Genomic DNA, 26584 nt, shown 5'->3' with positions numbered 1-26584 from the left:
TAACACTCAGTTGCTCCTCAATGTAAAGTTAACTAACGTTACTAACTCTTATATACCTGTGGGCATATAAAAGCAATAGAGGAAAGAATATTTAAAGTGGCTATAATTGATATTACTTATACTAATTGACAATGTGAAAACAATGTGAAAGGGATCGCTCGTAGGGATGAACCTACAGAGAATTACTATTTCAATCTGTAGCTCCCTTACTCGGCTCTATGGAGCTTTATATTGAGTTTCAGCCAACCAAACACTTTACTGATTTGGTTCACTGTCTCAGCTCTCAAAGCATCATTTTCAGCCCAGCTGTTTTCTGCGAAAAAGCTCGTAAATTCGTGAGCCTAGTGATAGCTCAGGGTTCATGCCCTTTTCTATCCATAGGCAATCATTGGAGCAAGGAGAGAGGAGATGGAGGAGGAGCCCAGTTGGTGTTGAGGCAGCAGGGCACATGCCCGGCCAGGTGAGGAGTTTTTTTTTTTGTATATTTTTTTCTTTCTTTTCCTCATAACAAAATAACATAAAATGAAATATGGATAAAACAAAATGGAGAGAAAAAAAAAATTAAAAGAAGAAATAAATTAATAAAAAAATAAAGAAATAAAGAAATAAGAAATAAAGAAAACTTAAAAAAAAGCCAACATAACTGGGCAAGATCAATATCATGTGACTGTGTGTGTGCACTTGAGAAGGGTGGGGGTGGCTGGATGTCAGTCAGGGTGCAAATCAAATTAAGGCAAGATTAAAAAGAATTCGATAAAATAAAGTAAAAATAAATATAAATAGGTAGATAGACAGAAGTAAAAGAATGATGGCTAAAAGGATGGTGTTTAATAGGGTCATGGATAACAAAGGATGATGTGGTTGTATGTGGTGTGTGAACTGTAACTGGAGTTAAATGTAATCATGGGTTAATATTGGTGGTGGTGGTTTGATAGTTATGGAGGTTTGTTTTGGAGTATTATGGAGAGGGAATGCAAAAAAAAAAAGCCCCACTGTACACCACCTGCTCAGCACCAAACTGCAGTCATGGTTAGCAGCTGGTGAACATAGTGGAGCATTTAGCAGCTAAAGAGACAAATACTTCCCTCAGCAGCTGGTGGAGACCAAAAACAGAGCTAAAAGAGAGTGAATATTGGACTTACATTCATCAGGTGGACAGAAACACGACTCCAAGGGAATGATAATGTTGCTCCATAACTGCTGAATGTGTATCGTCAGCTAAATAAGCAACAGTCTGCTAACAAGTTCATCAAATCAACTTATAAGAGAGATGTCAGTGATGAGTTCACAGCTTGTTTCTGCTGCCACCAAGTGGTAAAACAACTTAAATTATTCTAATGAACTACTACCGTCTCTTAATATGACAACAGGACAGTCTAACAACATTTATCTTGAATGCTAATGAAACAAACACGACGACGTTTAACTAGATTTAGCATGTTGAATGAAAGCTAGTACCAACCAGAGAGGGCGTTGTTGTACATGTGTGATTGACAGCGCGGAGGACCAATGAAAACCTTCCATTAAACCTCGTGACGCACGACGTAAACAAACTAGCTTCTAGTGATGGGAATTTCGGATCTTTCTAGTGAGCCAGATCATTTGGCTCAGCTCACCAAGAAGAGCCGGCTCTTTCAGCTCCCAAACGATTCTTCTTTTTTACCACCTCTGCCTTTTATAATTCAGCTAAATTTAGCGCTGTTTTGACCTATGATTAGTATGTGTGCACATATATCACTTAAATTATTCAATATAATTATACTAAACCTTATAATTTCCAGAATACCGTTATTTTACATGCTGCTTCGTTTCCGACTGTCGCTCATCTTGTCTGCTATTCGCGCACCGCACTCTCTCTTTCTCTCCTCCTCTCCCTCCTGCTCTGTACCTGTAGACCGTCAGTACACCCTGCACCCCTGCCCCTCCTTGCTTGATGGTATGATCATTGTCTGTCATCACCTGATTGGTCGCACGGACGTCATTAACACAACATTCAGTCATGGTACGTGTCCACAGCCTCCGTGCTTTCCACGCTTCCCATTCATTGTCTATTCAAGCAGCCGCGCAATGCATTCTGGTAGCGTGGTGTCGCGATTCGAGAAAACCGAGAGTCACGGCGCCCGCTCCTCATTTGCATAAAGTTGAAGGCTAGTCTACTTTATGCAAATCACGGGCGTCCGACGCGACTCGCCGCCTCTCGAAACTCCAGAGAATCTTTTTAAAAAAACGTTGTTGATCCAAAATAAAGACAGATTTAGCAACTGCATGGCTTATTTCTCAAATGTTTACAGAAACACATTTCGGTGAACTATTTTCGTGAAATAAGAGAAGAACGTTTCCAAACGAGCCTCCATACTGTTTCCGGTTTGAAAGCTGGGAGTAGCAGCCCACGGCGGGAAAGCGTTCGTCCAATCAGGTGGGGACAGCCTGTGTCTAGTAACCGCCCACCAAGCGTCCAATGTTGGGAAGCGTCGCGTCCCCTCGCGATAAAAATGCCCCTGTGGACAAGTACCATCACAGTCAGTTCATGGAGTGCCCGTGGCGCGGAGAAGATCGTTCTATCATTCTGCCTTGAATTAATTAAAGAAAAAAAAACTCTTATCGTTCACTTAAAAGAGCCGGCTCAAAGAACCGGCTCGTTATTTACGACACATCACTACTAGCTTCCAGGAAGTGAAGAAACTCTGCTGGATGCTCTGCTGTCTGGAGGTAAAATGTTTCGGTTGTGGCACGGCACTCAAACAACACGGGTTAAACTGTCTGTTTTATCCCGTAGAAACATGTCGGTAACGTCCACTCAGTGTGACGGTAAAAACAACAAGTCTATTCACTCGGACAGCCTGGAGGAGGTTCATAACGTCCCGATGCGCGTCATCACCAGACCGATTCCTTCAGAGCTGGATGAGCTGAAGGTTCAGAGTCTGATGAACACAATACAGGTAAAGGTGTTTATCTGCTCTATACATGAGTGTCTGAGGACAGACCTGTGAATGTTAAGGTGGTGTTAAGATACAGTAAAATGCCTGGCCTACAATAATGCTGTGAATTAGCTCCCCAATGTGTAAAATCACATTCATTTCAGGTTCATGTGCACATTGTGCTATTATTACCACTGTAATATGCCTGGTGATATAGAGGTTTTATATTGACATAAAGAGTACTATCTTTTTTTTTTTAAACAATATTTTTTATTGAATTTTACATACAAACATATATACATATATACACATACAGACAGACTAACCATATTAATAATTAAATTATACAATGAAATGTTTCGTCAGAATTTCCACAGTAATCAAAGAAAGAGAGACATGACATTTCATGTATTTCACATATCTAACAATGAAAACAAATAAAATAAAAGATGAGACAAAACAAATAAATACCTAAAAAAATGACATAAAGAATAGTTTCAATGATTTAACACATGTTTTATACTTGAAATGGTCTGTTACATAACTTTCAATTCAAGATTCAAGCCCTTTATTGTCATTGTGTAGTACAACGAAATTAGATTGTGACAATCCCATAGGTGCTAATGAAAAGATAATACAATAAAAAAAGAGATAGTGCAATATAAATATGAAATATAATATAATATAAAAATACAATATGTATATTGATGAGATTACAGTTTTGGCAGATTACAGTTTTGGCAGATTATTGCACAAAGTGTTCGTCAGATAATTATATAATTATTGCACAGCATAATATAATTATTGCACAGAGTGATCAGCATATGTTATTGCACATATCCGTAACAGTAGATTTACAGTATTTACATTGCACAAAAGTGACACAAAAGTAATGTATGTAAGTAATGTATTAATGTAGTAATGTATTACTCAATGTAATTTGCATTTAATTGATTTGCACATCTTGCATTATGTTCACCTCACACATGTATAGCCTGCTTTATAAAAGTAATAAAAAACAAAAAACTCTCCATTCAGTATAATGAGTATTTTTACTTTTGATGCTTAAAGTACAATTTGCTCATAATAATTCTGAATTTTCACTTGAGTAAATTGGAGTAATGGAGTATTTTCCCATTTTGGTATTTCTAAGTAAAAGGTCTGAGTACCTCCACTACTGCCTATAATATAATATTCCTACAGGAGCATGTTTGTAGTAACGTTAAGTTACTCACTCTTACTGTAGTTGCCCTCTTCATCATTACAGTATCACTTATTTTTTGTAAGATGGCAGTTTTTTCAAGACTTTTTTTTGCAATACTTGCATAATATCTGCTGCACACTTTGCTGTATGAATGAATTCTCCATTTATCTTTCCGTCCAGGAGACAGCAGACATCAGCGTTGTTCCTCCCATCGATGTGCTCTGGATCAAAGGCAGAGAGGGGGGAAACTACTACTACGCTTTTGGAGGCTGTCACAGGTTTGCAGCGTATCAGAGGCTGAACATGTTGACCATCCCAGCCAAGCTCATCAAATCAAATGTCTCAGACCTCAGCACTTACTTGGGGGCTTCGACGCCGGATCTGCAGTGACGCTGGAGTAGATTTTTGAGGGACTTGGCTCGAGGTGGCTCACACACACATACACACGCACACACACACACACACACGCAAATACACAGAGTTTTGACTCTTGTGTTGCAGCTGGTGACTGCAGAGCAAAGGATTTACCAGCAGGGGGAAATGTAACTCTTTAGTTAAGTGCATGACATTTGTCATGAGTGTGTGTGTGTGTGTTTAAATTTCTTTTTTTTTTTTTTAATATGCATTTTTACCAAGTTGATTGTCTGTCATTTAATAGCTTTAACCTTTAGTTGTACTTGCACATATAAAGTAATTTAAATTATCCTTTTCCTGCAGTTATTTTCTTGTGCACGACAGCACCATCCTGCCGTTTCTTTTTGTACAGCAAATGCAGAACTTATATTAGTAAGAGGACATAGCTGGCATGACATGATATAAGTGGCACTACACAGCAAGGAAGTTTATTATCGCAAACCTTGAGGCCTTTTTCACAGCAGACATTTTGGCTTGCCATATTAGGAAAAGCACAGGTGTTACTAATAACATTAACATTAACTATGTCTCTGTTCTATTCAAGTGTCCCAGTAAAGGCCTATGCACATAAAATCCGTATGTTTTGAATCTGTCATCATATAAAAAATTGTACACACAGAAACATTACACACTGAGTCCGATGCATTTTATTATTCTATTTGTTGCGAAAATTCGCAATAGAAGAGAAAACTGAATTAATTACATGGGTGCGATGGATAGAGCTAGTTCCAGTGGGGTTAATGAATGAATGACATCAGCAAGAAGCTATGGTTTAGCTGCTTAGAGCACAATCACTACTGTCTAATCTTTCATACATCCTTTGTTTTGCAACCATCCCCGATTCTGAGCTGTTTTCCAATCAGCTGCCTCAATCTTTAAAATCCACATCTCTGTATTCTTTTTTTTGTTTGTCATAAAGTGCTTTGTGCTGGGAGATGAAGTGAATGTTTATCAGCCATTTTGATGATGATGTTTGCACGGACAGCGGCTCTGAGTGGTCAAACAACCCTCGTTTGGCTTTTGACAGATGCGAAAAATGCAGTAAATCAAACCTGTTCCAAAAACTTTTATGACGGACGAAAGATTTGAGTCGGTGTGTAAACGTGATTGACATAACGTCGTATTTATTTTTAAATGTTCAACAATTTCGGATGAAAAATACGATGAAAAACCATGACAGTGTGACAGCGAGCCAGCATGCACAATACCAGGACCCTGAAACTGAAGCAGCTAAATGGAATTCAGCCATCATTAATTTTATTATTCACACCTGTGCCTTTCCTGCTGTGACATGTCAAAATATGTTCTGTGATTCAATGTTATTGAATCCACCAGTGGCTTTCCTTCAGGTGCACCTTTTGAGCTCCTTCTGTTGAGTTCTGGGTAAGATTTAAACGTTGTCACACATTCAAGTTATTTTAGTCTGAAATTATATCAAAAGGTCCCTGTAGTCTGTCTTTTGTTTTTGTGGTACTAGTTTTAATTTTAGAAATCAAATGGTGCAGAGCTGCTTTGTGTGCAGCAACTGAATATTAGGAGGAAATGTGCATCATTTCAAAAACCTGCCTGTAAAAGTACTGATAATTAAGTTGGACCAAATGTTGCAACAAACTATCAAAACTTTATGAAATCTCACACACAGTCAGCTTTTATTGTGATGTTTCAGACAGCACAAGAAGAAGGTGATGGAAAGGAGCCTATAGAGCAGATGGTTTGCAGAAGGAGTCAAGTGTTATGAGAACATAAGACAGGCTGACAGCGTCTTGTGTCAAAATGCAAGATGTTGTCGAGTCTTGCTGAGTCTTCCCCATCTTCCCGTCATCAGTCTTTCTTACTCGTCGTATCTGGATCCCTCATGTAATCTTCCAGCTTCCAGTCTTGCTGCTATCGTCAGTTCATATGAAAACCCTCCTAACCAAAGCCTTTTCTCACTTCCTCGAAGTGCCATCACATTAAATCATGCAAATTTGTGTGAAAAAATAACCTGATTACTCTTCATACTATAGTTTCTTTAAGAGTACAAATGTGTTCCACTTACACTAAATAACATAAATAGCAGCCTTTTGTCTTCCTTAAACATGCAAAACAGTGGTGATAATGGTTTGTTCTGCTGTGATGAATAATCTTGAAGTACATGTTTGTTGTTGGTACCGCCCTTGAGACCGGCCCTGCCTATTTAATCAGGTTTGTTCCCTTGCTCCTCCGTCTTGGAGGAAGGAACTGTAGGTTTGCAGAATAATGTAAGTAAACTATACATCACAGAGACAAGATCTTTCCGACACCAATGCCTTCAGGAGCTGCTTGATGGTCTCCCTTTGTGGCCATCGAGGAAATGCAGGGAGACCGGAGGGCAGCTTTTTACCAACTGCCCCTGCAGGACTCTAAATGTCTCCTCTGAATCGTCGCGTGTGAGAAGACTTCCTGTGGCTCGCTCACTGTCTAGAAGTAACCATATCCTCAAAGGGATTTTGACACGCAACACCGGTATGAAAAAATACATTGCACCTGTTGCTTTGGGGGAGCGGTTTTCATGGGTGGTTCTCTGTACGCTTTATCTTTGAGGGTTTAAACAGATCAAGGGGGTTTAGGGGGCTAAGAGGAGGAAGTGTTTGCGGCAGTTTTCACAAATGGATTGTGGCCGTGTCAATTCTCGTATATTTTTTTTGCAGTTGTATTACTCAGTGATGACTGCTTGTGGTGACTACTTTGTGTTTAGTTGAGATTTGATTGCGGTTTTGATGCTCTAAGCTGGGTTTGATTTTCTCTGCTAAGTATAGTTTCTCTCATGCAACATCATTACAAAACAAAAGATACATTTTTTAATTACTGTAACCAAGAGCAATATGACTACTGAAGAAAGAATATAAAACTAAGCGAATTGATTTTGACAAAGATTTGATTTTTTTGTATGTTTTTTGTGTGCACAAAAAGTTAAAATGGTTCAGACTAGGGCTGTCACTATATCAGCTTTTTACTACATGATTATCATGCCCAAAATAATTCACAATAATGATAATATCGTGATATCCATAGAAAATTAAAAAAATAATAATGCAATTAGTCAAATTCTTCTTGAACTTTGTTTTATTGTGCATTTTGTCTCTTTTTTGGCAAATTAATTGCACTCAAAATACGACTGTAGGGAGGTGGAGAAAGAGTCTGTAACCATAACTGTATGAAAGTGGGATTTAAGAGGCACTGGATTATTTACAGGATCTAATTTTATTTGTATTATACTGTATTAACATGATATCAGTGTTTCATTTTTCTAATATCATGGTTATCGTCAATACTGGTATATCGCGACACCCCCAATACTGATAGTAATTCCAACTTCCAAAACATTTTCCTTTCATGATATTTTGAGGGCTCTCTGGTGGCTGTGGGGCTCTAAGCAGCGACTTAGTTTGTGCATGATGTATGATGTATATGTAGGTTATTAAAGTTAGAAGTAGGCAAGAGACATGACCAACCTTAAGTGGTAAAAAACTTGTTAAAAATTATTTAAAAGCATTGATTAAGGATAAGACTGGAATTTGGAGTTGTGTCGTACTGTATGCACCTCATTCATCTGAGACACAGTCATTATTTTAAGTCTGTTTCTGATTAGAACAAGTTTGAATCCATGTCTGCAACACCTAACCATAAACTATCCTGGTTTAACTTGAGATCAGAGTGATTATATCGCATTTACTTTCTTTTGAGGATACAGAGAGGATCACTCATTCCTCTACAGGCACTTGTAACACTGTATGCAGTGACATTTTTCTCTACTTTTGGCATCCCACCAAATTTTATTACGTACAGGATGTCTCATGATCTTGTACACGTCTGTTCCATTATTGTTCAAATTTATGAGAGTACTTGCTCTATTAGATTTTACTATAACCATGTTGAAATAAAAAGACAGCCTGTTTAATATTTTACAAGCCTGCTCTTTAATCTTTCTTTTTTATTATGGCAGATTTCTCTTGGGATTTATAATTATTTTAAAGGTGATAAACATTGATATAAAGAGCTTTTCCCTCTGTCTTCTAATCACTGCTGAGTCTAGTATGAAGTGATCCAGTGACAGAATAAAACTACATCACAAGGCTGTGATAATTTGGTTCTGGTTCTCCTGTAGAGTCCGTCTACATTTAAAATACAGCTAAAGAAATGATCTCTGGTTAGCCAGCTCGCCCATTTGTTCCACTCAGGGAGGCATTACAACGAAATCCTCGTGAAGGAGTTGAGGTGTTTGAGGCGATGGTGACTTCTCACAGCTTCCTATCCGGAATTCCTTCAGACTACCGGTGGCTGCAGGCGTGTAATTTGTGCCAGATTTGCAAAGCCGTATCCACCCTCTGACCTCACCACTGCGTGTTCTGTGCAACAGTGGAGGAAGTATTCAGATTTTACTTTTAAAAAAAGTACTGACACTGTAAACATACTCAAATACAAGTAAAAGTCCTGCATTGAAAGTTTTACTGAAGTAAAAGTATGTAAGTATAATCAGGAAAATGAAAATGAAAAATGAAAATGAAAATGTCCCCTGTGACTGTTATACTTAGATATGTTATATAGTTAGATTATTATTACTTGTGCTTTAATGTAAAAGCAGGATTTTACTCTTGTAGCTGTTTGGAGCTGAGGTGGAGCTCATTTTTAGCTAGTTTGTATAGGACTAGCTCTAATGATTATTATTATGGATTCATCTGCTGATATTCTCCATTAATCGATTGATTGTTTGGGTTGTAAAAATTCAGAAAATAGTGAGAAATGCTGTCACAATTACCCAGAGCCCAAAGTGACACCTTCACAATGTTTGTTTTCTCTAATCAACAGTCCAAATCTCAACATAAAAAAACAGCAAATCTTCACATTTGTGAAGCTGGAACCATGACATGTTTTTGCATGAAAAATGACTTAATGATTATCAAAATAGTTGGCAATACATTTTCCGTCAATCGATTAATCATGTCAGCTGTACTTGTATTTTTTCGTGTGTTTTGTGTGCAAACAAATCTTCATTTGTGAAGTGACTACATCTGTCAAATACTGTAATTGTAGTGGATTAAAAAGTACGAGTACCTCAAATATGTACTTAAGCACAATGCTTGAGTAAATGTTTTTGCTTTGTGAAAGTGTACATTAGGTATAATAGCAAAAGGTTGTATCTCACACAGGCTTCAAACTTCATAGTGAGCATATTCAACCTGACAGGGCAACACAATAAAAGGACTGGTTGACTCATTAGAAGGCATTGTCTGTGGCCAAACATATTATCATGTACCTCGCATCAGCTTTGTCCTCTAACAACACTCTGTTGACTTCAGCTGGAGGTGTAAGCCCAAAGTCCCCGCTGTGACATCATCACACATCTGAGTCCGCATGCAACAGACAAACCTGCTCGGCCAGGGAGGATGGAGATGCACCTTCATTTTAACACGTGTGTCTACCAGCAATGTCCACGAACAGGACCCCAGCAGCTTAAGAAAAACGGTTTCGGCAACACCTGACCATAATCTACCCTAAGAGACAGAGGAGACAGACCTCCCAAATCCCATGACAAAGAACAAAACCAACAGTGGGATAGTCATATCAGTCAATACACTCCCAGCCGGTCTGTTTCTCTCAGCCTCAAGCCCATTTGTTTAGACATAAATCTTTAAAACAAGGTTCTGATTTCAACATTTCAATTTTATAAAAGTCTACATAATTCCCTATAACTGCTGGGCACTGTGGTTTCTGACAAACGTAACACAGACAGAGTTAAATAGTTTGTTTGTTGGGGATAATTTGCATGTTACAAGGTGTGGATCACTGATGTGTTTTTAATAGTTTTTGGACACCAATGGAGCTCAGAGGAATAAACTATATCCAGCTTTGGCTACAGAGGCAATACTTGTTAGTTGGATACATTTGTGGTTGTTTGTCAGTAAGACAAATCTAGAATATCACCAGACTTGTCATTTTAAAGTGATGTAAGGGAAGGTAATAACTAGGAAATGTGTCAGCAGCTGAGGAAACCGAGAGAATGGAAAGTGCAATCTGTTCTCTGTCTTGTTCACGCATTTCCAGTATTGAGTCTGTGACTCAGATGCAGATTGCAACAACTGAAACTTCTCCCTTCTGCCAAGCGTGTAGGAGAACTACGGTCGCCTATCTGAAAACGCGAACGTCCCTATCTAGAGCCAGTGTTTGGTTTGTCCTTTCTGGGCTACTGTAGAAACATGGCAGCCAGCTCCGTGAAGAGGATCCATTCCCTATGTAGAAATAAACGTCTCATTCTAAGCCAACGAAAACACAATGATTTGTATTTTCAGATGATTATACACTAAAGAAAACATACTTATTAATATTAGATTCCATTTTTGCCAATAGATCCATCTAAATGCTACACACTGTTCCTTTAAAGCTGCTCTAGCTAGAAATGGAGCAAAAATGATTTAAAAAAAAAAAAAAGTTGTTTTTATTAAACGGTCACTATATCCTGACAGTAGTGCATGAGACAGGTAATCTGAAAGAAATCATGTGCCTCTGTGTCCTCTGGTGCTCCTAATGGCATCTGTAAGATTTCACAGACCGGAAGAAAACAAGCAGTCAGAGCTGATCTGAGTCTGCCGTCCAGCTCCCGTCCCAGAGGGCCATGAGTCATTCACTCACGAACTCCGATCAAACGGTCAAACTAGGCCGCGCTGATCAAATATGAATCAATATTCTGTGACTGTAATGCCTATTTCTCACCTCAAATGTTTTCAGAAACATCTTGTAGTGCAACGGTTTAGCTGTAAAATGAGAAAGTTTGTGACCCGGCAGCCACGTTGAATTTTTGCCCAATGATGCCAAAAATGTGTTGCCTACTGAAACTTTAAATACATTTAGCTGATAATGCTTATGTACTTTTACCTAAGTAACATTTATATTTCATTATATTTTTAGTCTAAGATATTTCTACTTTTACTTAAAAAGAATCTTAGTACTTCTTCCAACACTGAGAAACACAAAGTACAGTTTAGGCTGATGGGAACGTCATTTGCTTTGCAAGTCATATTGGACTAATAAAAACGTTCATATGATGACGGCACTAGATGAAAAGTCAAGGCATCACCAAAGTTAATACAATTCATCATGAAGGGGACATGAATGTGGCACCAAATGCCATGACAATCCATCCAATAGTCGTCGAGACATTTCAGTCAAACGTCAGAGCATCACCAAGGTCATTAGGATTCATCCTCTGGGGAACAATGAATTTCAAATTTCATGAGAATCCATCTTGTAAAGTGATGGACAGGCAGACTGACATTGCCATCTATAAAAGGCGGAATATGCAACAGTGCAGAGATAGAAACCCTTCCTCAGACAGAGCTGCTGCTGTTCTCACAGATCTCTGAAGCACAACAACACAGGACTCAGTGGGTGGCAAACCCAACATGCTGTCGCCTCATCAGTATGGATAAATGGATCTACTTCTTCCGGAAGAGCAAAAGAGCGTTTCACAGCTCCGTGAAATAAGAGAGTTCTTCTAAGAACGCTTCGACTTCTGTCTTTAGCCTCAAGTCAACACACCCAAACTGGTTCACACACCACACAAATACACACTATAAATTCACAGTGAGTCTTCATGAGTAAGTGTGAATGTAATAAACCACACGGCAGCAGAGTGTCGGAGACTTCCAACATAATTTGGTTTGCTGGTAATTGGGGGAATTTGTTGACCTTTAATGTGTTAATACTGCATCATATCAGATATCACAACAAATTAAAATCAGTTTGTGTAACTTTCAGAGCTCATAATGTTTTTAATTAACTTGTATGATGTTAAATCTCTGGAGAGACTACCGTATTTTTGCTAACTGAGATATTCACGCAGCCTTTGCTGCTGCAGATTCCTGTGTTTGCTTCTTGTCCTCTGTAAGACCTCAGAGCTCCTTCAGCAGACAGTTTTGGTGTCTGATGTCTGACTGTTGATGCAGCTGAGGCACTCTGAAGTGGTTGAATGTGGCTGGTGGAGACCAAATCGTCCATTTGCCACTGTTTTGTTTTTCTGAACTCAGGGCAGCAAGCAAATAAATCCTTGCCGTTCCAGGATCATCTGCTCACTGTTTATTTACTCACACTTAACTTTCTCCTGCTGCTCCTGTAGGCCTTTAAATATGGCGACTTAACAGTATTTACTCCTACTAATCTAAGCCTGTTGTGCTATCGTGATACAAGGTCCAATATGAAGCCAGGCTTCCTGAAAAAAAGATATTCAAATTAAAGAAATTCTTACATTTGATTAAACAATTTCCATTGGAAATTTGAGAATTGCCAAGACAGACAGAATTTACATGCAGTTCTCCAAACACCTGCACAATTATATGTAGATGTCGAGCAAAGCGGAAGTTTTGTGGAGATGTTAAGTAGATTTTGGTCCAGTGGATTACCAGCCAACAAAAACAAACCTCAGTGGGTGGCAGCACCGTAAATATGTCACAAGATAGTAAACTGTAAAATAACTGAAAGGCAAACTTTAGTCCCTGAATGCCATTAAAGGAATCCATAGCCTTTACATTTGAACTTTTTGAGTTTATAATCATGCTCCTGGCCCAGAAACACTCATTTTATACTTCATCCTTTACATAAAGTGCAGATGAAACTAAGTACATTTACTCATATACTGTAATTAAGTACAACTTTGAGGTACTTGTACTTTACATAAGTACATTTCTTTGGCAAATCGTATTATTTTTTGTTGCAATACTTTGTATTTGACAGCTATAGTTAAACATTTACATAGAAAACATTTGATCCGTTTATAAAAAAGATGCCTTTGTATAGAATAAACTAGCCAGCATTATATTGCATAAAGTAGTTAAAAATCAGGTCCAGCTTGACCAGCGACAACACTAAGAGTCTACTTGCACATCAATGCTTGAGTAATTATAATATAACATTCAATAATATTCCACTCAGTGGGGGTATTCTGCATAATGTGCCCTTTTACTTTTTATATATTTTGCTGCTAACATGTACTTCTCAAGAATGCAGGACTTCCTCTACTTGTAATAGAGTATTTTTTACTGTTTTATTGATACCTTTATTTTTTATAACTTGTTGATATACTGTGTCTTGCAATAGTTAAAATATTTTAATTTTTTTAAAATGAAATTGAATCTCTAATCACTTTAAAGGGACTGTTTGTAACTTTTTACACGTATAAATCTACCGGGTTGGGATCCCATGCGCGCTCGCATATGCGTGCGTGGCTGGAGTCTCTGCTCCTCTGCCTGCCTGCCTGCCTGCCTGCCTTCACTCACACACCGCGCGCGTTCACGCTGTCTCGCTCCACCTCTACACGTGCATGCACGCTCACTCCACACTGCAGAAGAGTTAGTTTAGCTCTGAGAATATCTAGTACATGTACAGTGGACGTTTGTGCAGAAATAACTGCTGCAGCTCCTCCAGACCAACAGAGGTTTCTCGTATCTTGTGAAGTGACGGGGCTCTGCAGCGAGAGACGTTATCGTCTCCAACCGGGTACCGGTGTCTCCCTGTTCCCTCTGGCCGCGGTCAGGAGGCTGAAGCAGGAAAAGCCAACACTAGGATCAGCATTGATTCATGGAGAGACCTTCGTCTGGTCAGCTAACATTACTGCCAAGCAGGTGAAATATAGAGTGATAATGTGGTTCTAGCTGACGTGTGTCGCCTCACTGTGTTGAGCGATGCTCGTTCATGTCTATGTAGAGCAAGCAAGCGGGAGCCCAACCCTGACTTTTGTTGACTTAACGGCCATGGGTGTCGCTGTTAACAAGCATTTCGGAAAGTTACAAACAGTCCCTTTAAAAGTGTGGAAAACAATGACAACAAAATTTCCCCAAAAATCACACAGTGACAATGTTTCTTTAATATTTCTGCAGGTATAGTCACAGTGTCCGGTGATAATAGTATCACTTACTTTATCTTTTAATGTATCCCTGTAATATTCATGTATCATTTTGGTACATTTGTGATTTATAATAATTTGGCCTTATTACATGATGAGTTGTTATGTGTGAGTCTTGAGAGGTTACTGTAACAGTGTGTGTGTGCTGCTGGCAGCTCCTCCCATCCAGCTATAAGAGCCCAGCTGACCAGGTACTGAAACAGGCCAGTCCAAACTGACTGCTGAAAAGTCAGTCAGCTTTATTAAAAACGTCTTTCCCCCCCCTGCAGCTTGTTACATGCAGCCTTTGCTCCACATTGAGATGCAGGATCAGTCCCTGAGTTAGTTATCGGTCTGATCTAACAGAGGATTTGGAGCCGGACAGGGACTTCGTGTAACTTTTTTGTTAAAGATGACTTTCGCCATGCTGCGGCCTGTGGCGACACACTTGATCTACTCAGACTTCACCAGCATCACGTCCGAGGACGATGAGAACCGCAGCGAGAGCGACGGCAGCTCGGAGCAGAGTTACTGCGACTCCTCCACCGAGAAACGGAGGAGGATTTCCCGCAGTCTGGATGAAGCAGAGTCCCACCCGGTGGTGGTGGAGGTGAAACAGAGGAGCGCAGCCAACGCCAGAGAGAGAGGCAGGACCCAGAGTGTCAACACCGCCTTCACATCTCTCCGGACGCTCATACCCACCGAGCCGGTGGACAGAAAGCTCTCCAAGATCGAGACGCTCCGACTGGCCTCCAGCTACATCTCCCATCTGGCCAACGTGCTGCTCCTCGGAGACTCCGGAGCTGCTGATGGACAGCCGTGTCTCGGTGCGGTTCATGCGCAAGGAGAACCGAGAACCATCTGCACCTTCTGTCTGAGCAACCAGAGAAAAGGGGTAAATGCTGTTTTAAATCCATATACAATGAAACCTGCTTTAAATCCAGTTTATCTTAAACTACAACTGATGTGTTAAATGTGCTAAATATATCAAAGCAAACACGTTTTATTTGTCTTGATCATGCTTTCTGAGAAGTTTTCCTCTGTCTATTCTTTCTTCTTGTCTAATGCAGCATCTGTTAATCCTTCAAATAGTGATTACTTTTGTGTAACTCAATTATTTTGTCTTGGATTGTGGTGCGTAAAAAGCACTTTTACGCACGGCACATGTCTCGGCTTTAAATCCAGTTTATCTTAACCCTCCTGTTACCTTCAAATTTAATAACATCTTTTATCCTTGGGGTCAATTTGAGCCCAGCAATTTAAACCTCCAGAAAATGATTATAATTAAAATTGTTACCCAAGTTTATATGTCAGGTACTTTATGTTTGTTTGTTGACTACCTAAATAACCCTTTAAATGAAATCAATATCTTCACCGGAACCATATTTTGCCGCCCCCAAAGCGTGGGGAAATATCAAAGTTCTTGCGAGAATGATGTTTCCCCTCCCCCATGTCGTGTGAACTATCAGTGGTTCTCACACTACTACAGTTATGGTTATGTTAGGTTAGGGCCCTAAAGCTTTTTGAAGATTATAAAGTTGCATGTTATAGTGACCTCAATATCATCCAAAACAAATGTGTTGTAAAATGTTGATATTTCTTATATGTTTTATACAGCTAAAACAGCCTGGGGTCAAATTGACCCCAAAGAACACCGATGCGTACAGCATGTGTAGAGGACATTAAAATCATATCATCATTTTAATTTTATGTTTACCCAGTTGTCCCCATTAAATTAGGAAAAGTCATTAAATATGAAGCAAAAAAAATGATGTCAATCATTTATTTAGAGACGTTAAACATTGAATGGGGTCAAATTGACCCCAAAGATAATAGGAGGGTTAAATACATACAGATAACTTTATTTATCCCCAGTTTCTGCAGTCAGTCCACCGAGACATATACACATTCATACTGCACAATCATCAATGTCAGAGGGAACACAGTATAGGTGGCATATGGGGAGGTGCAAGATCAATAAAAGTACAAGAATACAAATATTCGCAATAAATACAAGAATAAAAACAAGGCGAGATAAAATAATAAAGGAATAAATAGAATAAAGTGCCAAGAGTATTGCACATTGCAAATTACATTCCAGGAATGTATACCTAATTGCAAACATGGACAACCATTATATGGTTAGTGCAAAATAACTTTACATTCAAAGTAAATAAAACATTTTTGTTATCGTTCATTCAAGATAGCTATACTCTGCGTTCAGCAGTTGTAAATTACAACTGATGTGTTAAATGTGTTAAATATATCAAAGCAAACACGTTTTATTTGTCTTGATCATGCTTTTTGAGAAGCTTTCTTCTGTCTAAGCTTTCTTCTTGTCTAATGCAGCATCTGTTAATCCTTCAAATAGTGATTACTTTTGTGTAACTCCATTATTTTGTCTTGGATTGTGGTGTGTAAAAAGCACTTTTACTCACGGCACATGTTGGCACATTATCTTAAATACAACTGATGAAATGCTTTTTGCTTCCATCCTCTGGCCTGCACACTGAAAACCACTGGGTTCAAAATAAATCACCAGTACAATACTGGGTTAACTTTACCCAGTACCAATGGGTGGTTTTGACCCAGAGGTAGTGTTATTTTCATATTACAGTTATGTTATTTACCCAAACTAAAATATAGTTATTATGTTATATATGTTGTTATTATATGACCTGATAAAAAAACAACAAGCTCAAGTTTTACCTTTAAACTGTTAGTTGTACAAAATTATGTTTGTGTGACATTAAAAACTGCAAAGGATACACATTAATAACAATCTGTAACAAATAATGACCGGTAAGCAGCTGACGAATGTAACTCCACTACATGTCAGAGGGCAATATTGTGCTTTTACTGCATTACATGTATTTGATACTTACAAGTTACTAGTTCTACATAAAAACACATGATATAATGCAGTATTACTAATCTACTCAGTAGTATGCAAAGTATCTACATTGGCCCCACATTAACCAACTGCAACATTAAAATGCACTTGCATGTATTTGTTGGTGATAAAAACAGATTTATATAATAGATTTCTACTCCACTACATTTCTACTTTGCACAAGTACATTTAGCAAATAATACAGGACTTTTACTTGTAATTGTTTATTTTACATTCTTTTACTTTAAGTGGCAATCTTGAAGATTTTCATGATCAAAGCGAACACGTTTTATTTGTCTTGATTATGCTGTTTTGAGAAGCTTTCATGTAATGCAGCATCTGTTAATCCTTCAAATCGTGACCACTTTTGTGTAACTCCATTATTTTGTCTTGGATTGTGGCACATGTCTTGGCCTCTTGGCCTCTCGCTGTAAATTCCTCACAAAGATGTTTTTTTTATTTTTTATTTTTGACTACTGTGAGAATTGTAGTGCAAAGCAAAGAGATATACAACATAATAAGTAGCTTCCTCTTGCATTTGGAATTTAATGTGACATCAAAAAGTGAAGCTGAAAAGTAGTGTATTTATGTTTTTATTTCCCTTAAAAAAAAATACAATGACTTCTGGTGCAGTTGATACAAATATTGTTGAATATTTACATGACAGACTTTCCTCTTTTTTCTCCAGATAAAGGATGGCAAAGACTGTTTAAGAATGCGAGGGCTGGGTCCACTGCGAATGAGACGCTGACTGGAGACCAGTGAACGATTAGCAACCTGAAAATCCTCAAAGACTTTCTCAGGGAAGAGTCAGAGCTGGTGTTACATAGCACACACACACATACACACACACACATGCTGGATCTAAGGATGGAACCAAAGAAGAGACTATTTATACCTGACCTGAGAAATTTAAGCATAAGCCTTTCAAAGATGCAGTGCGTTTGCTTGAAACTTATGAGTTTTTGTCCTTTTTTTTTTACCCCTGAAAGTTTTAAATAAAATATATTTTATCAAAATAAAAGCGGTTATTTTCCTGATTCCCAACTAGAAACACACATGTGCCATGAAAAGTTAGTCGTGTCAAAATATATTTCAGATTGCCATAACAAATGACTTGGACATTGATGCAAAACTAAATACATGCAGAGTATATTGATGAAATGGACAAAAGTAAAAAATAGAAAATGTTTATTTCTGGGACCAACGGTCTTTTGAGACTTTCTCTGTTTCAAGCTGGGTGACATTTTAGAAAAAAAGGTGCTCTTATTATATAACAAGAAGCTCAACTGAAGGTTGGAAACATACATAAATTGACAAAATTGACAACTTAAATTTCTAAGAAGAAACTTTCTTTGTTTGACACCTAAATGCCCAATTAACAAACTGTATGTTATCTTCATTTTGCAAATATCTACTTTCTTAACGTCCAACTTTGTGGTATACAATGGCTTTATGGAAAGATGTCTCTCTCACGCACATTTCCACTGTTTCCAGTAATGTTGCCAAGATATTGTTTATGAAGCCTGCAGCGCCTCAGCAAAGATTCAAGGTTTCTGGTGTCAGTGGCTTCTGTATATTTTTCCAGATCTCACGATTGGTGTTTTTTGAAGTCTGTTATCGATTAGTCACGGCAAATAGTAGCCCACACTCTGCTCGGAGCCCCCAACACAGCTGTTGGTATGTCAGAGGGATAAATCACTGCTGTGGGCCCGATGGACAGGGAGAGACGGGGTGAGAGGTCAGAGGTCACGGTGGAGAACAGAGAGTGAAAGCCTGCTGACGTGTAATCATGGAAAAATGATGCAAATAGAATGCTGTCGTTGATCCTGAAGACAACTCTCTGTGATTTTATATTAGTGGATTAGTTCACGTGTCAGCAGAGGTAGAAGATTCACTCTGAAGTTTCAGGCTCTTACTGTCACTATCATCATATTTATTTTCTTACAATTGGCTGCAATGATTTGTTAGCTTTCTACTGTTATATTCTTTTGCAACGTGGTCACCATTGCACAGAGATGATTCAGACCTCTGTCACTGGGAAACATTTCATAACTGCTGCAGGAAAAGCAGCCCAGTCTCTGGGGGCCTCTCTCTCTGTCTTCTCCAGTCTGAAAAAGACACTGTAGTATTCAGTCCAACGGGCGGATCGCAGCTCAGACACACAGACAGCTGAGCCCAAGTTCCTGTCTGGCATCGCTCTGAATCCGACTGCAAACCTGGTCCTCAGAACGAGAGAGGGAGGTTCCCCGGTGACACAGGAGGCTGTATGAGAAGTGAATTTGAAGGCAGTTAAAGGTGCATGCTGGGGGTCCGAGCTCCCCTCCATCCCCTCCCTCCCCCCTCCCCCACCTGCCCTGTCAGGCTAATTGGAATTTGCTGTGCTAAGTCCTCCACGCTCGGGGCCCCGAGGCCTCCTCAAACGGCTCCCCGAGGCTCCCCCCGGCAGGAAGACGTCACGGAGGCACAGGAAGGGAAAACAACGCACAGCCGACCTCTCTGAGGAACTCTCTGTGCGGCGGGCTTTGGGTCAGCGCCAGTCTTGACTTCATCCGGCGCTGGGACCCAGATGTACAGCTCTCTGGTGGCGATTTTCAGCGCGAGCGAACCAAATAGTGAGATTTCAACCAATTCTGAAGTTTTTTTTCCCCAAGATGACAGGTAACAAATTGATGGCAGAGCCCATCAGAGGAAAGGAGAGGAGGGAGAAATAAGGTCAGCGTGGATCTGTTTAACATTTCTGACAGGCGAGGATCCACCTGGGGACCACTGTAAAGGTTTACTACCTCGCTTTGGTGAGTTTTACCTCTTCCGCGGACGCTCGCATCTCTTAATCCCAGAAGAGAGTTTGTGCAGGAAGAATTTCAGCGGAGATGAAATGGAGCTAGACAGCACTTCCTCCTCCTGCTGCCAGTTTTATGACCTGGGATGAAAAATAACCTCGATAGTTTATTGTTTTGGGAAAGATAGAAAAAGAAAACAACAACACTTTTTACTTAGCTGTTCTGCTATCGGTAACTTTATATAAATAAATATAAATCTAAGTAGCACAGAGACCAAAAAGAGAGGGAGAGAGATGCTTTTTGCTTCCATCCTCTGGCCTGCACACTGAAAACCACTGGGTTCAAAATAAAGCACCAGTACAATATAGGGTTAACTTTACCCAGAACCAATGGGTGGTTTTGACCCAGTGGTTATTTTCATATTACAGTTGAGTTATTTACCCAAACTAAAATACGGTTATTATGTTATATATGTTGTTATTATATGACCTGATAAAAAACAACAAGCTCAAGTTTTACCTTTAAACTGTTACAAATTGACTGTTAGTTGTACAAAACGAAGTTTGTGTGACATTAAAAACTGCAAAGGATAAACATTAATAACAATCTGTAACAAATAATGACCAGTAAGCAGTGACGAATGTAACTCCACTACATGTCAGAGGGCAATATTGTGCTTTTACTGAATTACATGTATTTGACACTTACAAGTTACTAGTTCTACATAAATACATATGATACAATGCAGTATTACTAATCTACTCAGTAGTATACAATGTATCTACATTGGCTCCACATTAACCAACTGCAACATTAAAAAGCTCTTGTATGTATTTGTTAGTGATAAAACAGATTGATATAATAGATTTCTACTCCACTACATTTATACTTTGCACAAGTACATTTAGCAAATAATACAGGACTTTTACTTGTAATTGAGTATTTTACATTCTTTTACTTTAAGTGGCAATCTTGAAGATTTTCATTTAAATAAATGTCGTCACTATCCAAAGCCAAATGAGGTAACACAATGGTGATTGAGCCTATGACCCACTGATGAAAGTATTGCAATATTTATATATTTGCAGTATTAAAACTGGGTGTCTGTGGTGACATTCCTGGAATAAATGCTGTTGTATACACACAAAAATGGAACTATATGCACACAAGTCTGAAAACTTGAAGCTTGTGTACATAGAAATAGATTTTTTTCAATTTCTATGTTCATGTATCAACAAAAAGACTCCAGACTGTTAAACTCTGAGCACATTTCCATTGTTTTCACTCCGATAGAAATTCTAAATCAACCAGAACTGAAATCTTAAGGCTAATATATCTTAATACTTCTTCCACCGCTACATGTAGAGTAGATTATAACAGTTCAAAAACATGCCATATTTTAAGTTTGTGTAAATAACCCAAAAGTGACATTAACACTGGGTCAAAACAACCCATTGTCTCAGGTGTTTCTTTTTTACCCATGAGTACTGGGTAACCTGGTATTGTGTTGGTGCTATATTGACCCAAGTGATTTTTAGTGTGTGAGATTTAAAGGTGCTATTGATAACATTGATAACATTCAGCCACTAGATGTTGCATTCACTTCACAACAAGTGGTTGCCAGGCACTTACCGTCAATCTCAGCCAATTTCTTTTCAACACTAACTGGCAACTTGATTGCTGAAAACCCAGAGATACCACATGAACATCATTGTACTACCGTCTCACAAGCCTTGTTAAAAGTGGGAACCAAAGGTCCGATATCTTCCACAGAGATAAACAAAACATAATTTTTTCTAAAGTGAATAATTCACAATCACAATATATACAGTATATATATATATTTAAGGAAAAAACACATTTTTATTCAGCACCTTCCTAAAAGCTCTGTGGATGTATTATTTTTGAAAAACATATTTGTCTACATAAATTTTTTATCAATAAGACCTTTAATGCTGAAAATAAAGACAAGATTTGATGATGGTTTTTGGAAGATTTTTGTCCGGATTTGGATGCAAGATGGCTGCACTGCAGCAATAAAGTTCAATAAAGTTTAATTGTACAATAAAATAACCCCTTTAGAGTAACAATATTGAGTGTGTAAAATGTGTCTTCTTTATGTTGCCCATTGAGAAGCTCAGTGCTTTATCGTACGTTACAGATTACAGTTGTCGACCTTTGCAGAGAGTTATTTGTGCATAAACGTAGAAGAAACCGGCATAATGAAACCTCTACAGCCCTTCATGTTGATTGACTAACAGTTATTGATCTGAACACATAGAAGAGGAAGCATTCAGGAAACACTCTTGTGAAGCAACGGCTCCATGCAAACACAAATCACTGCTCTGACTGCTCAAACGTGTTCATGCCTTTGCCTCTCCAAAGAAAAAAAAGAAAGCTAAAATAGATGATCCAGGAACGGGGAAGGATGTAAAGCGTTTTTTCAGCATCATCTGGGAGCGCCGTCCTGATTCCCAGATGGGTGCTTACCGTCAGCAGTTTGTAGTCTTGCCAGAGAGCTCTTGTTAGAAATAAACCTGCACATGGTAATATTTTAATAGCTTCTGCTCTCACAGTCAGTTTCAAACCCTCACTGGCAGGGGAGATGGCCCCCCGCTCCACCTGCATGTCAAAGATATTAATGGTCCTGAGTCACTTTGTGGCTCAGGAATCAGATACCTCGCTTCCGATTTTACTGAACATGACCACTTTTTCCAAAAGGAGGAGGAGGACGTGTGTCTGCCCGGCAGTCAGCTGAGCCTCTGTGGGGGAGAAAAGCCTGTCTGAGGAGGCGGCTGTGTCTCCTCGAACATACAAGAACAATTGTTTTCATGTGCCAGAGAGTTTGGCAAGGCCTTCAGACAGAGGGAGGATGATGGAGGGCTGTGCAGTGGATAGGATGGGCGGGTTGGGGGGAGCTGGTTAGAGGAAATCCCAGAGAAGAAATTAGGGAACAATACAGATCGCCGTAACACGGCTCTGTTCTGCTGCAGGCTCAGACAATCAAGCTCCAGCACTCAGCAGCAGCCTGCCAAAGCCCAGAGGCAGAGGTGAGAATCCAGTAATACAGACTGAAAGGGGTTTTTGTTGCTTCTTTAAACAAACAATTGAACAGGCAGTGTGATGAAGCTCTGCAGCCTCACAAAGACAGGAATCCTTTCAGCCAGTTACAGTTATATTCAGTACAGAACAAATGTATTATTCAGATCAAACTAGAGTATAAAAAAACATATATACTGGGTGAATATATGGCATCTCTGACTGCATATATTTATTATGTTGTATGTTTGAGATGTGTGTGTGTGTGTGTGAGCATGTGTACATTAGAAGAGGAATCAGTTTACCAACACCTAGGTTGTCTTTGTTAAAAGATTTTTCAATTTCAGGTAGTAGTGTTTCCCATAGTGTTTCATCATTCTGCCTTAAAGGTGCTCTATTTGATATTCAGAGCATTAATATAGCAGCAAACAACAATTTGCTATGTAAAGATATAGAGGGGTAATGTCTACCTGAGCAGAGAATGAAGTCTCTCTCCCTCTGTGTGTGTTGTAATCAGAGCTTCTCCGTGCTTTGTTGACATAGCCGTGCCGGCCACTTGCCTTTTGGTGCATGTTAGTGTATGTGATCGGGCCCAGCCCTTTTGTCATTCCAAGGGCGTCAAATATCAAAGCTTTGTCACAGCCAGCGGCGTTCGATACCAACGCACCCTTAAGAGTCGGTATGAGACGCACCGGGCTTTCCATTAACGACAATGTAAACCCATCTGCGTCAATATTAAATACACAGGGAAAGTGCGTCGGGAGTGTGATGACATAGTTTAAGGAGCGAAAGAGACACATAGGGTGGGTTGTTGGGTTTGGTGGATGGGTCCAACAAACACAAGACTTTCACCACTGTTCGCGTCCTGTGCGTTAAGTTTAACTTTCACATTACAATCAGCTGTTCAATCATTTCCCGTGTTCATAATGTTCAGTGTCATTCTCACTGTACAAACGTAGTTTTAAGCCCAACCATGTTGTTTTTGTCACCAAATGATTGGTGAGCGACAGCTTTCTGTGTCAGACATTTTTCATAACAAATCTGAATTTGAGGAATTTGACATCCTCTTCTTGTCAGAAACACAGGTCTCTAAAAACGAGGTGCAACAGTTCATATGTGTGATAAATGCTCCTTTACCATACACTGCCTCTTGGGTCCCCTTCAACTTGTCCCTATTCTTATTGTTGCAGTTTGTCTTTGCTTATATCACATTGACCTTTTATTGTATTCCTTAATGCATGTACAGTACAAGTCTTCAATTGTCTTATAGTGTTTTTATTATGTTTATGTTCTATGTTTTTATGCTTCCTTGCTGCTGAAAGAATTTCCTCTTGTAGGACAATAAAGATCTCATAGAACTGAAGAAGAAGAAGAAGAAGAAGAAGGATTTGATTTGGTTTCAGTTAAAAGTCTTAGTGTTAAATTATGGCTAGAACTATCTCAAAATATCAGCTTCTCCTGCACAGAACATTGGTAGTGTTAAGGTCCATCAAAGAGCTATATATCTGTCAAACCCCGGTAAACATGCACAGTGTTCATGGGAAAGTATCTGTGTACAGGACCTGTGGGAGAGAGACGGCGGAACCATTGGGACATTTCATTTCAGCAAACAGAGGATTTCCTCAATCAGAGGCTAAAGAGTGTGCAGTGAACAACCTCGCTGACAGAAACATGGAGACCTACGCTAGCAGCTGGGCGTGCTAACAACCTCTGGGATTTACTGTGGCATGCAACACCCTTTAACTACCGCACGGAGAGCATGCATCCACAATCACACCAAACAATTAAACCTTTAGAGAATCACAACTTTGATAAGTCTTATGAACTTTACTATTTCCTTTTAACACATAGTTTGTATAACTGTAAAAGTCCCTTGTGCTTGATTAAGATGTTTTAATAAATGCAGCACAGAACATCTGCAATGACTAATGAGTGAGAGATATTTAAAAAATGTGTGGAGCATCGTGCTTTTGTATTTGCTGCGTATTTCTCATGCTGAGATTACTCCCTGTCATAAATCTAAAACCGCTCACAGCTGCAGTTACCGGTGTCCAATAGGAAGCGGCCGAAAAAATCCTCATTTCCACTGATGTTCTGTGTTAACATCAGTAGATTTCTACGTTCCTGCGCTCGCTGTGCCAGCTGCTGCTGAATGAGGCATTGTTTAATGCAGATGGTGGAATCCGAAGACCTCACTCTTCCCTTTTCCATAAAGCCAGTCTGCTATTAATAACCATATATCGACCTCCTTTGTCAACAAGAGCGACACTTACAAATAATATGCTTGAAGGGAGACAATGGGGAGTTCCCTGCGATGAAAACAACAGGATGAGCCAGACTCATAAGAGAGTGTGTGTGTGTGTGTGTGTGTGTGTGTGTGTGTGCGTGTGTGTGTGTGTGTGTGTGTGTGTGTGTGTGTGTGTGTGTGCATGTGTGCGTGTGTGTGTGTGTGTGTGTGTGTGTGTGTGTGTGTGTGTGTGTGTGTGTGTGTGTGTGTGTGCGTGTGTGCGTGTGTGTGCGTGTGTGTGTGTGTGTGTGTGTGTGTGTATGTATGTGTGTGTGTGTGTGTGCGTGTGATTGATGTGAACCTCCAGGCACTCAGTCTCTTGGAGAAACATCTCACTGACCCACATACAGCCAAACACTTTTAAATTTTTGTATTATCCTATAATTTGTCATCTTAATTCTTACTCATTACATGTGTAGTATTCATTAGAACTGTCAATTGATTAAAATATTTAATCGCGATTAAGCGCATGATTGTCCATAATTAATCGCGATTAATCACAAATTAATCGCATATTTTTTATCTGTTCAAAATGTACCTTAAAGGGGGATTTGTCAAGGTTTTCTAGTTTCATATGATACCGGTATCTTCACTCTAGCTTTAAAACTTGCTACAACCTCCGAAAGATTGATTGCATTAAAGAAATTAGTGATGTTAAAACGAATTTGCATTAACGTATTATCGCGTTAAGTTTGACAGCCCTAGTATTCATCCACTGTCTTTTGTTGCCTTACTGTTGTTTGTTTGTTTGTTTGTATATGATCCTCTCTGGTTGAAATCGTCTGTTTTGCTTTGTTGCACCCGTAACCACGACATCACCAACAGTGATGTCACAGTGTACCTGCACACCCTACACTTCTACATCACTGCGGAGAGGTAAGATTTTCTGTCACTTTTCATGTGAACAACTGAGTCCAACATGCCTTCCAGGAGATACTGTCTGAAAATGTTCGCCATTATCCCCATTTTTAAACGATATTGTGTCTGATACGTCTCTATGACGACCAGCTTTTCACTCCGCCTTTGAGTCTGGCCGTTCAAAAGAACTATAAACCCAAGTTGTGTGAACCCGTATATCAGAGTATAATCACCTGAAAATATAAATCGTTGTGTTTTCGTTACCTTAGAACGAGTCGTTTATATCTACATAGGGA

General features: G+C 39.2%; 2 protein-coding genes across 4 annotated transcripts; both read left to right on the top strand.

Annotated features, from left to right (window-relative positions):
* The first annotated feature begins 2638 nt into the window (after positions 1 to 2638).
* On the top strand, positions 2639 to 18345 carry srxn1 (sulfiredoxin 1 homolog (S. cerevisiae)). Of its 3 annotated transcripts, none has more exons than XR_005207314.1 (3): positions 2639 to 2939; positions 4303 to 4588; positions 18152 to 18345. XR_005207314.1 is itself a non-coding variant. In XM_037773162.1 (2 exons), the coding sequence occupies exons 1-2, from the start codon at positions 2715 to 2717 to the stop codon at positions 4510 to 4512; spliced, it is 435 nt and encodes a 144-aa protein (XP_037629090.1). In that variant the 5' UTR covers positions 2639 to 2714; the 3' UTR covers positions 4513 to 5156. The 3 variants fall into 3 exon arrangements, 1 of the variants encoding a protein (XP_037629090.1); XR_005207313.1 differs by having other exon boundaries at positions 4303 to 4602; XM_037773162.1 differs by lacking the exon at positions 18152 to 18345 and having other exon boundaries at positions 4303 to 5156.
* On the top strand, positions 14361 to 18345 carry tcf15 (transcription factor 15). The gene is made up of 2 exons (XM_037773161.1): positions 14361 to 15323; positions 18010 to 18345. Exons 1-2 carry the CDS (start codon positions 14841 to 14843, stop codon positions 18070 to 18072), a joined length of 546 nt encoding a protein of 181 aa, XP_037629089.1. The 5' UTR covers positions 14361 to 14840; the 3' UTR covers positions 18073 to 18345.
* Positions 18346 to 26584: the final 8239 nt, after the last annotated feature.

This window comes from Sebastes umbrosus, chromosome 6 (genome assembly GCF_015220745.1).
Source record: "Sebastes umbrosus isolate fSebUmb1 chromosome 6, fSebUmb1.pri, whole genome shotgun sequence".
Lineage (NCBI taxonomy): Eukaryota > Metazoa > Chordata > Actinopteri > Perciformes > Sebastidae > Sebastes > Sebastes umbrosus.
Note: the sequence above shows the minus strand (reverse complement) of the source record. Positions and strands in the feature narration are given on the sequence as shown.

What these genes read in the sequence shown, in the direction of transcription:
- srxn1 (XM_037773162.1), top strand. Translation starts at nt 2,715, where the DNA reads ATGTTTCGGTTGTGGCACGGCACTCAAACAACACGGGTTAAACTGTCT. An exon ending in GTCTGATGAACACAATACAG is followed by an intron (nt 2,940 to 4,302) that starts GTAAAGGTGTTT and finishes CTTTCCGTCCAG; the next exon opens with GAGACAGCAGACATCAGCGT.
- tcf15 (XM_037773161.1), top strand. Translation starts at nt 14,841, where the DNA reads ATGACTTTCGCCATGCTGCGGCCTGTGGCGACACACTTGATCTACTCA. An exon ending in TGAGCAACCAGAGAAAAGGG is followed by an intron (nt 15,324 to 18,009) that starts GTAAATGCTGTT and finishes TTTTTTCTCCAG; the next exon opens with ATAAAGGATGGCAAAGACTG.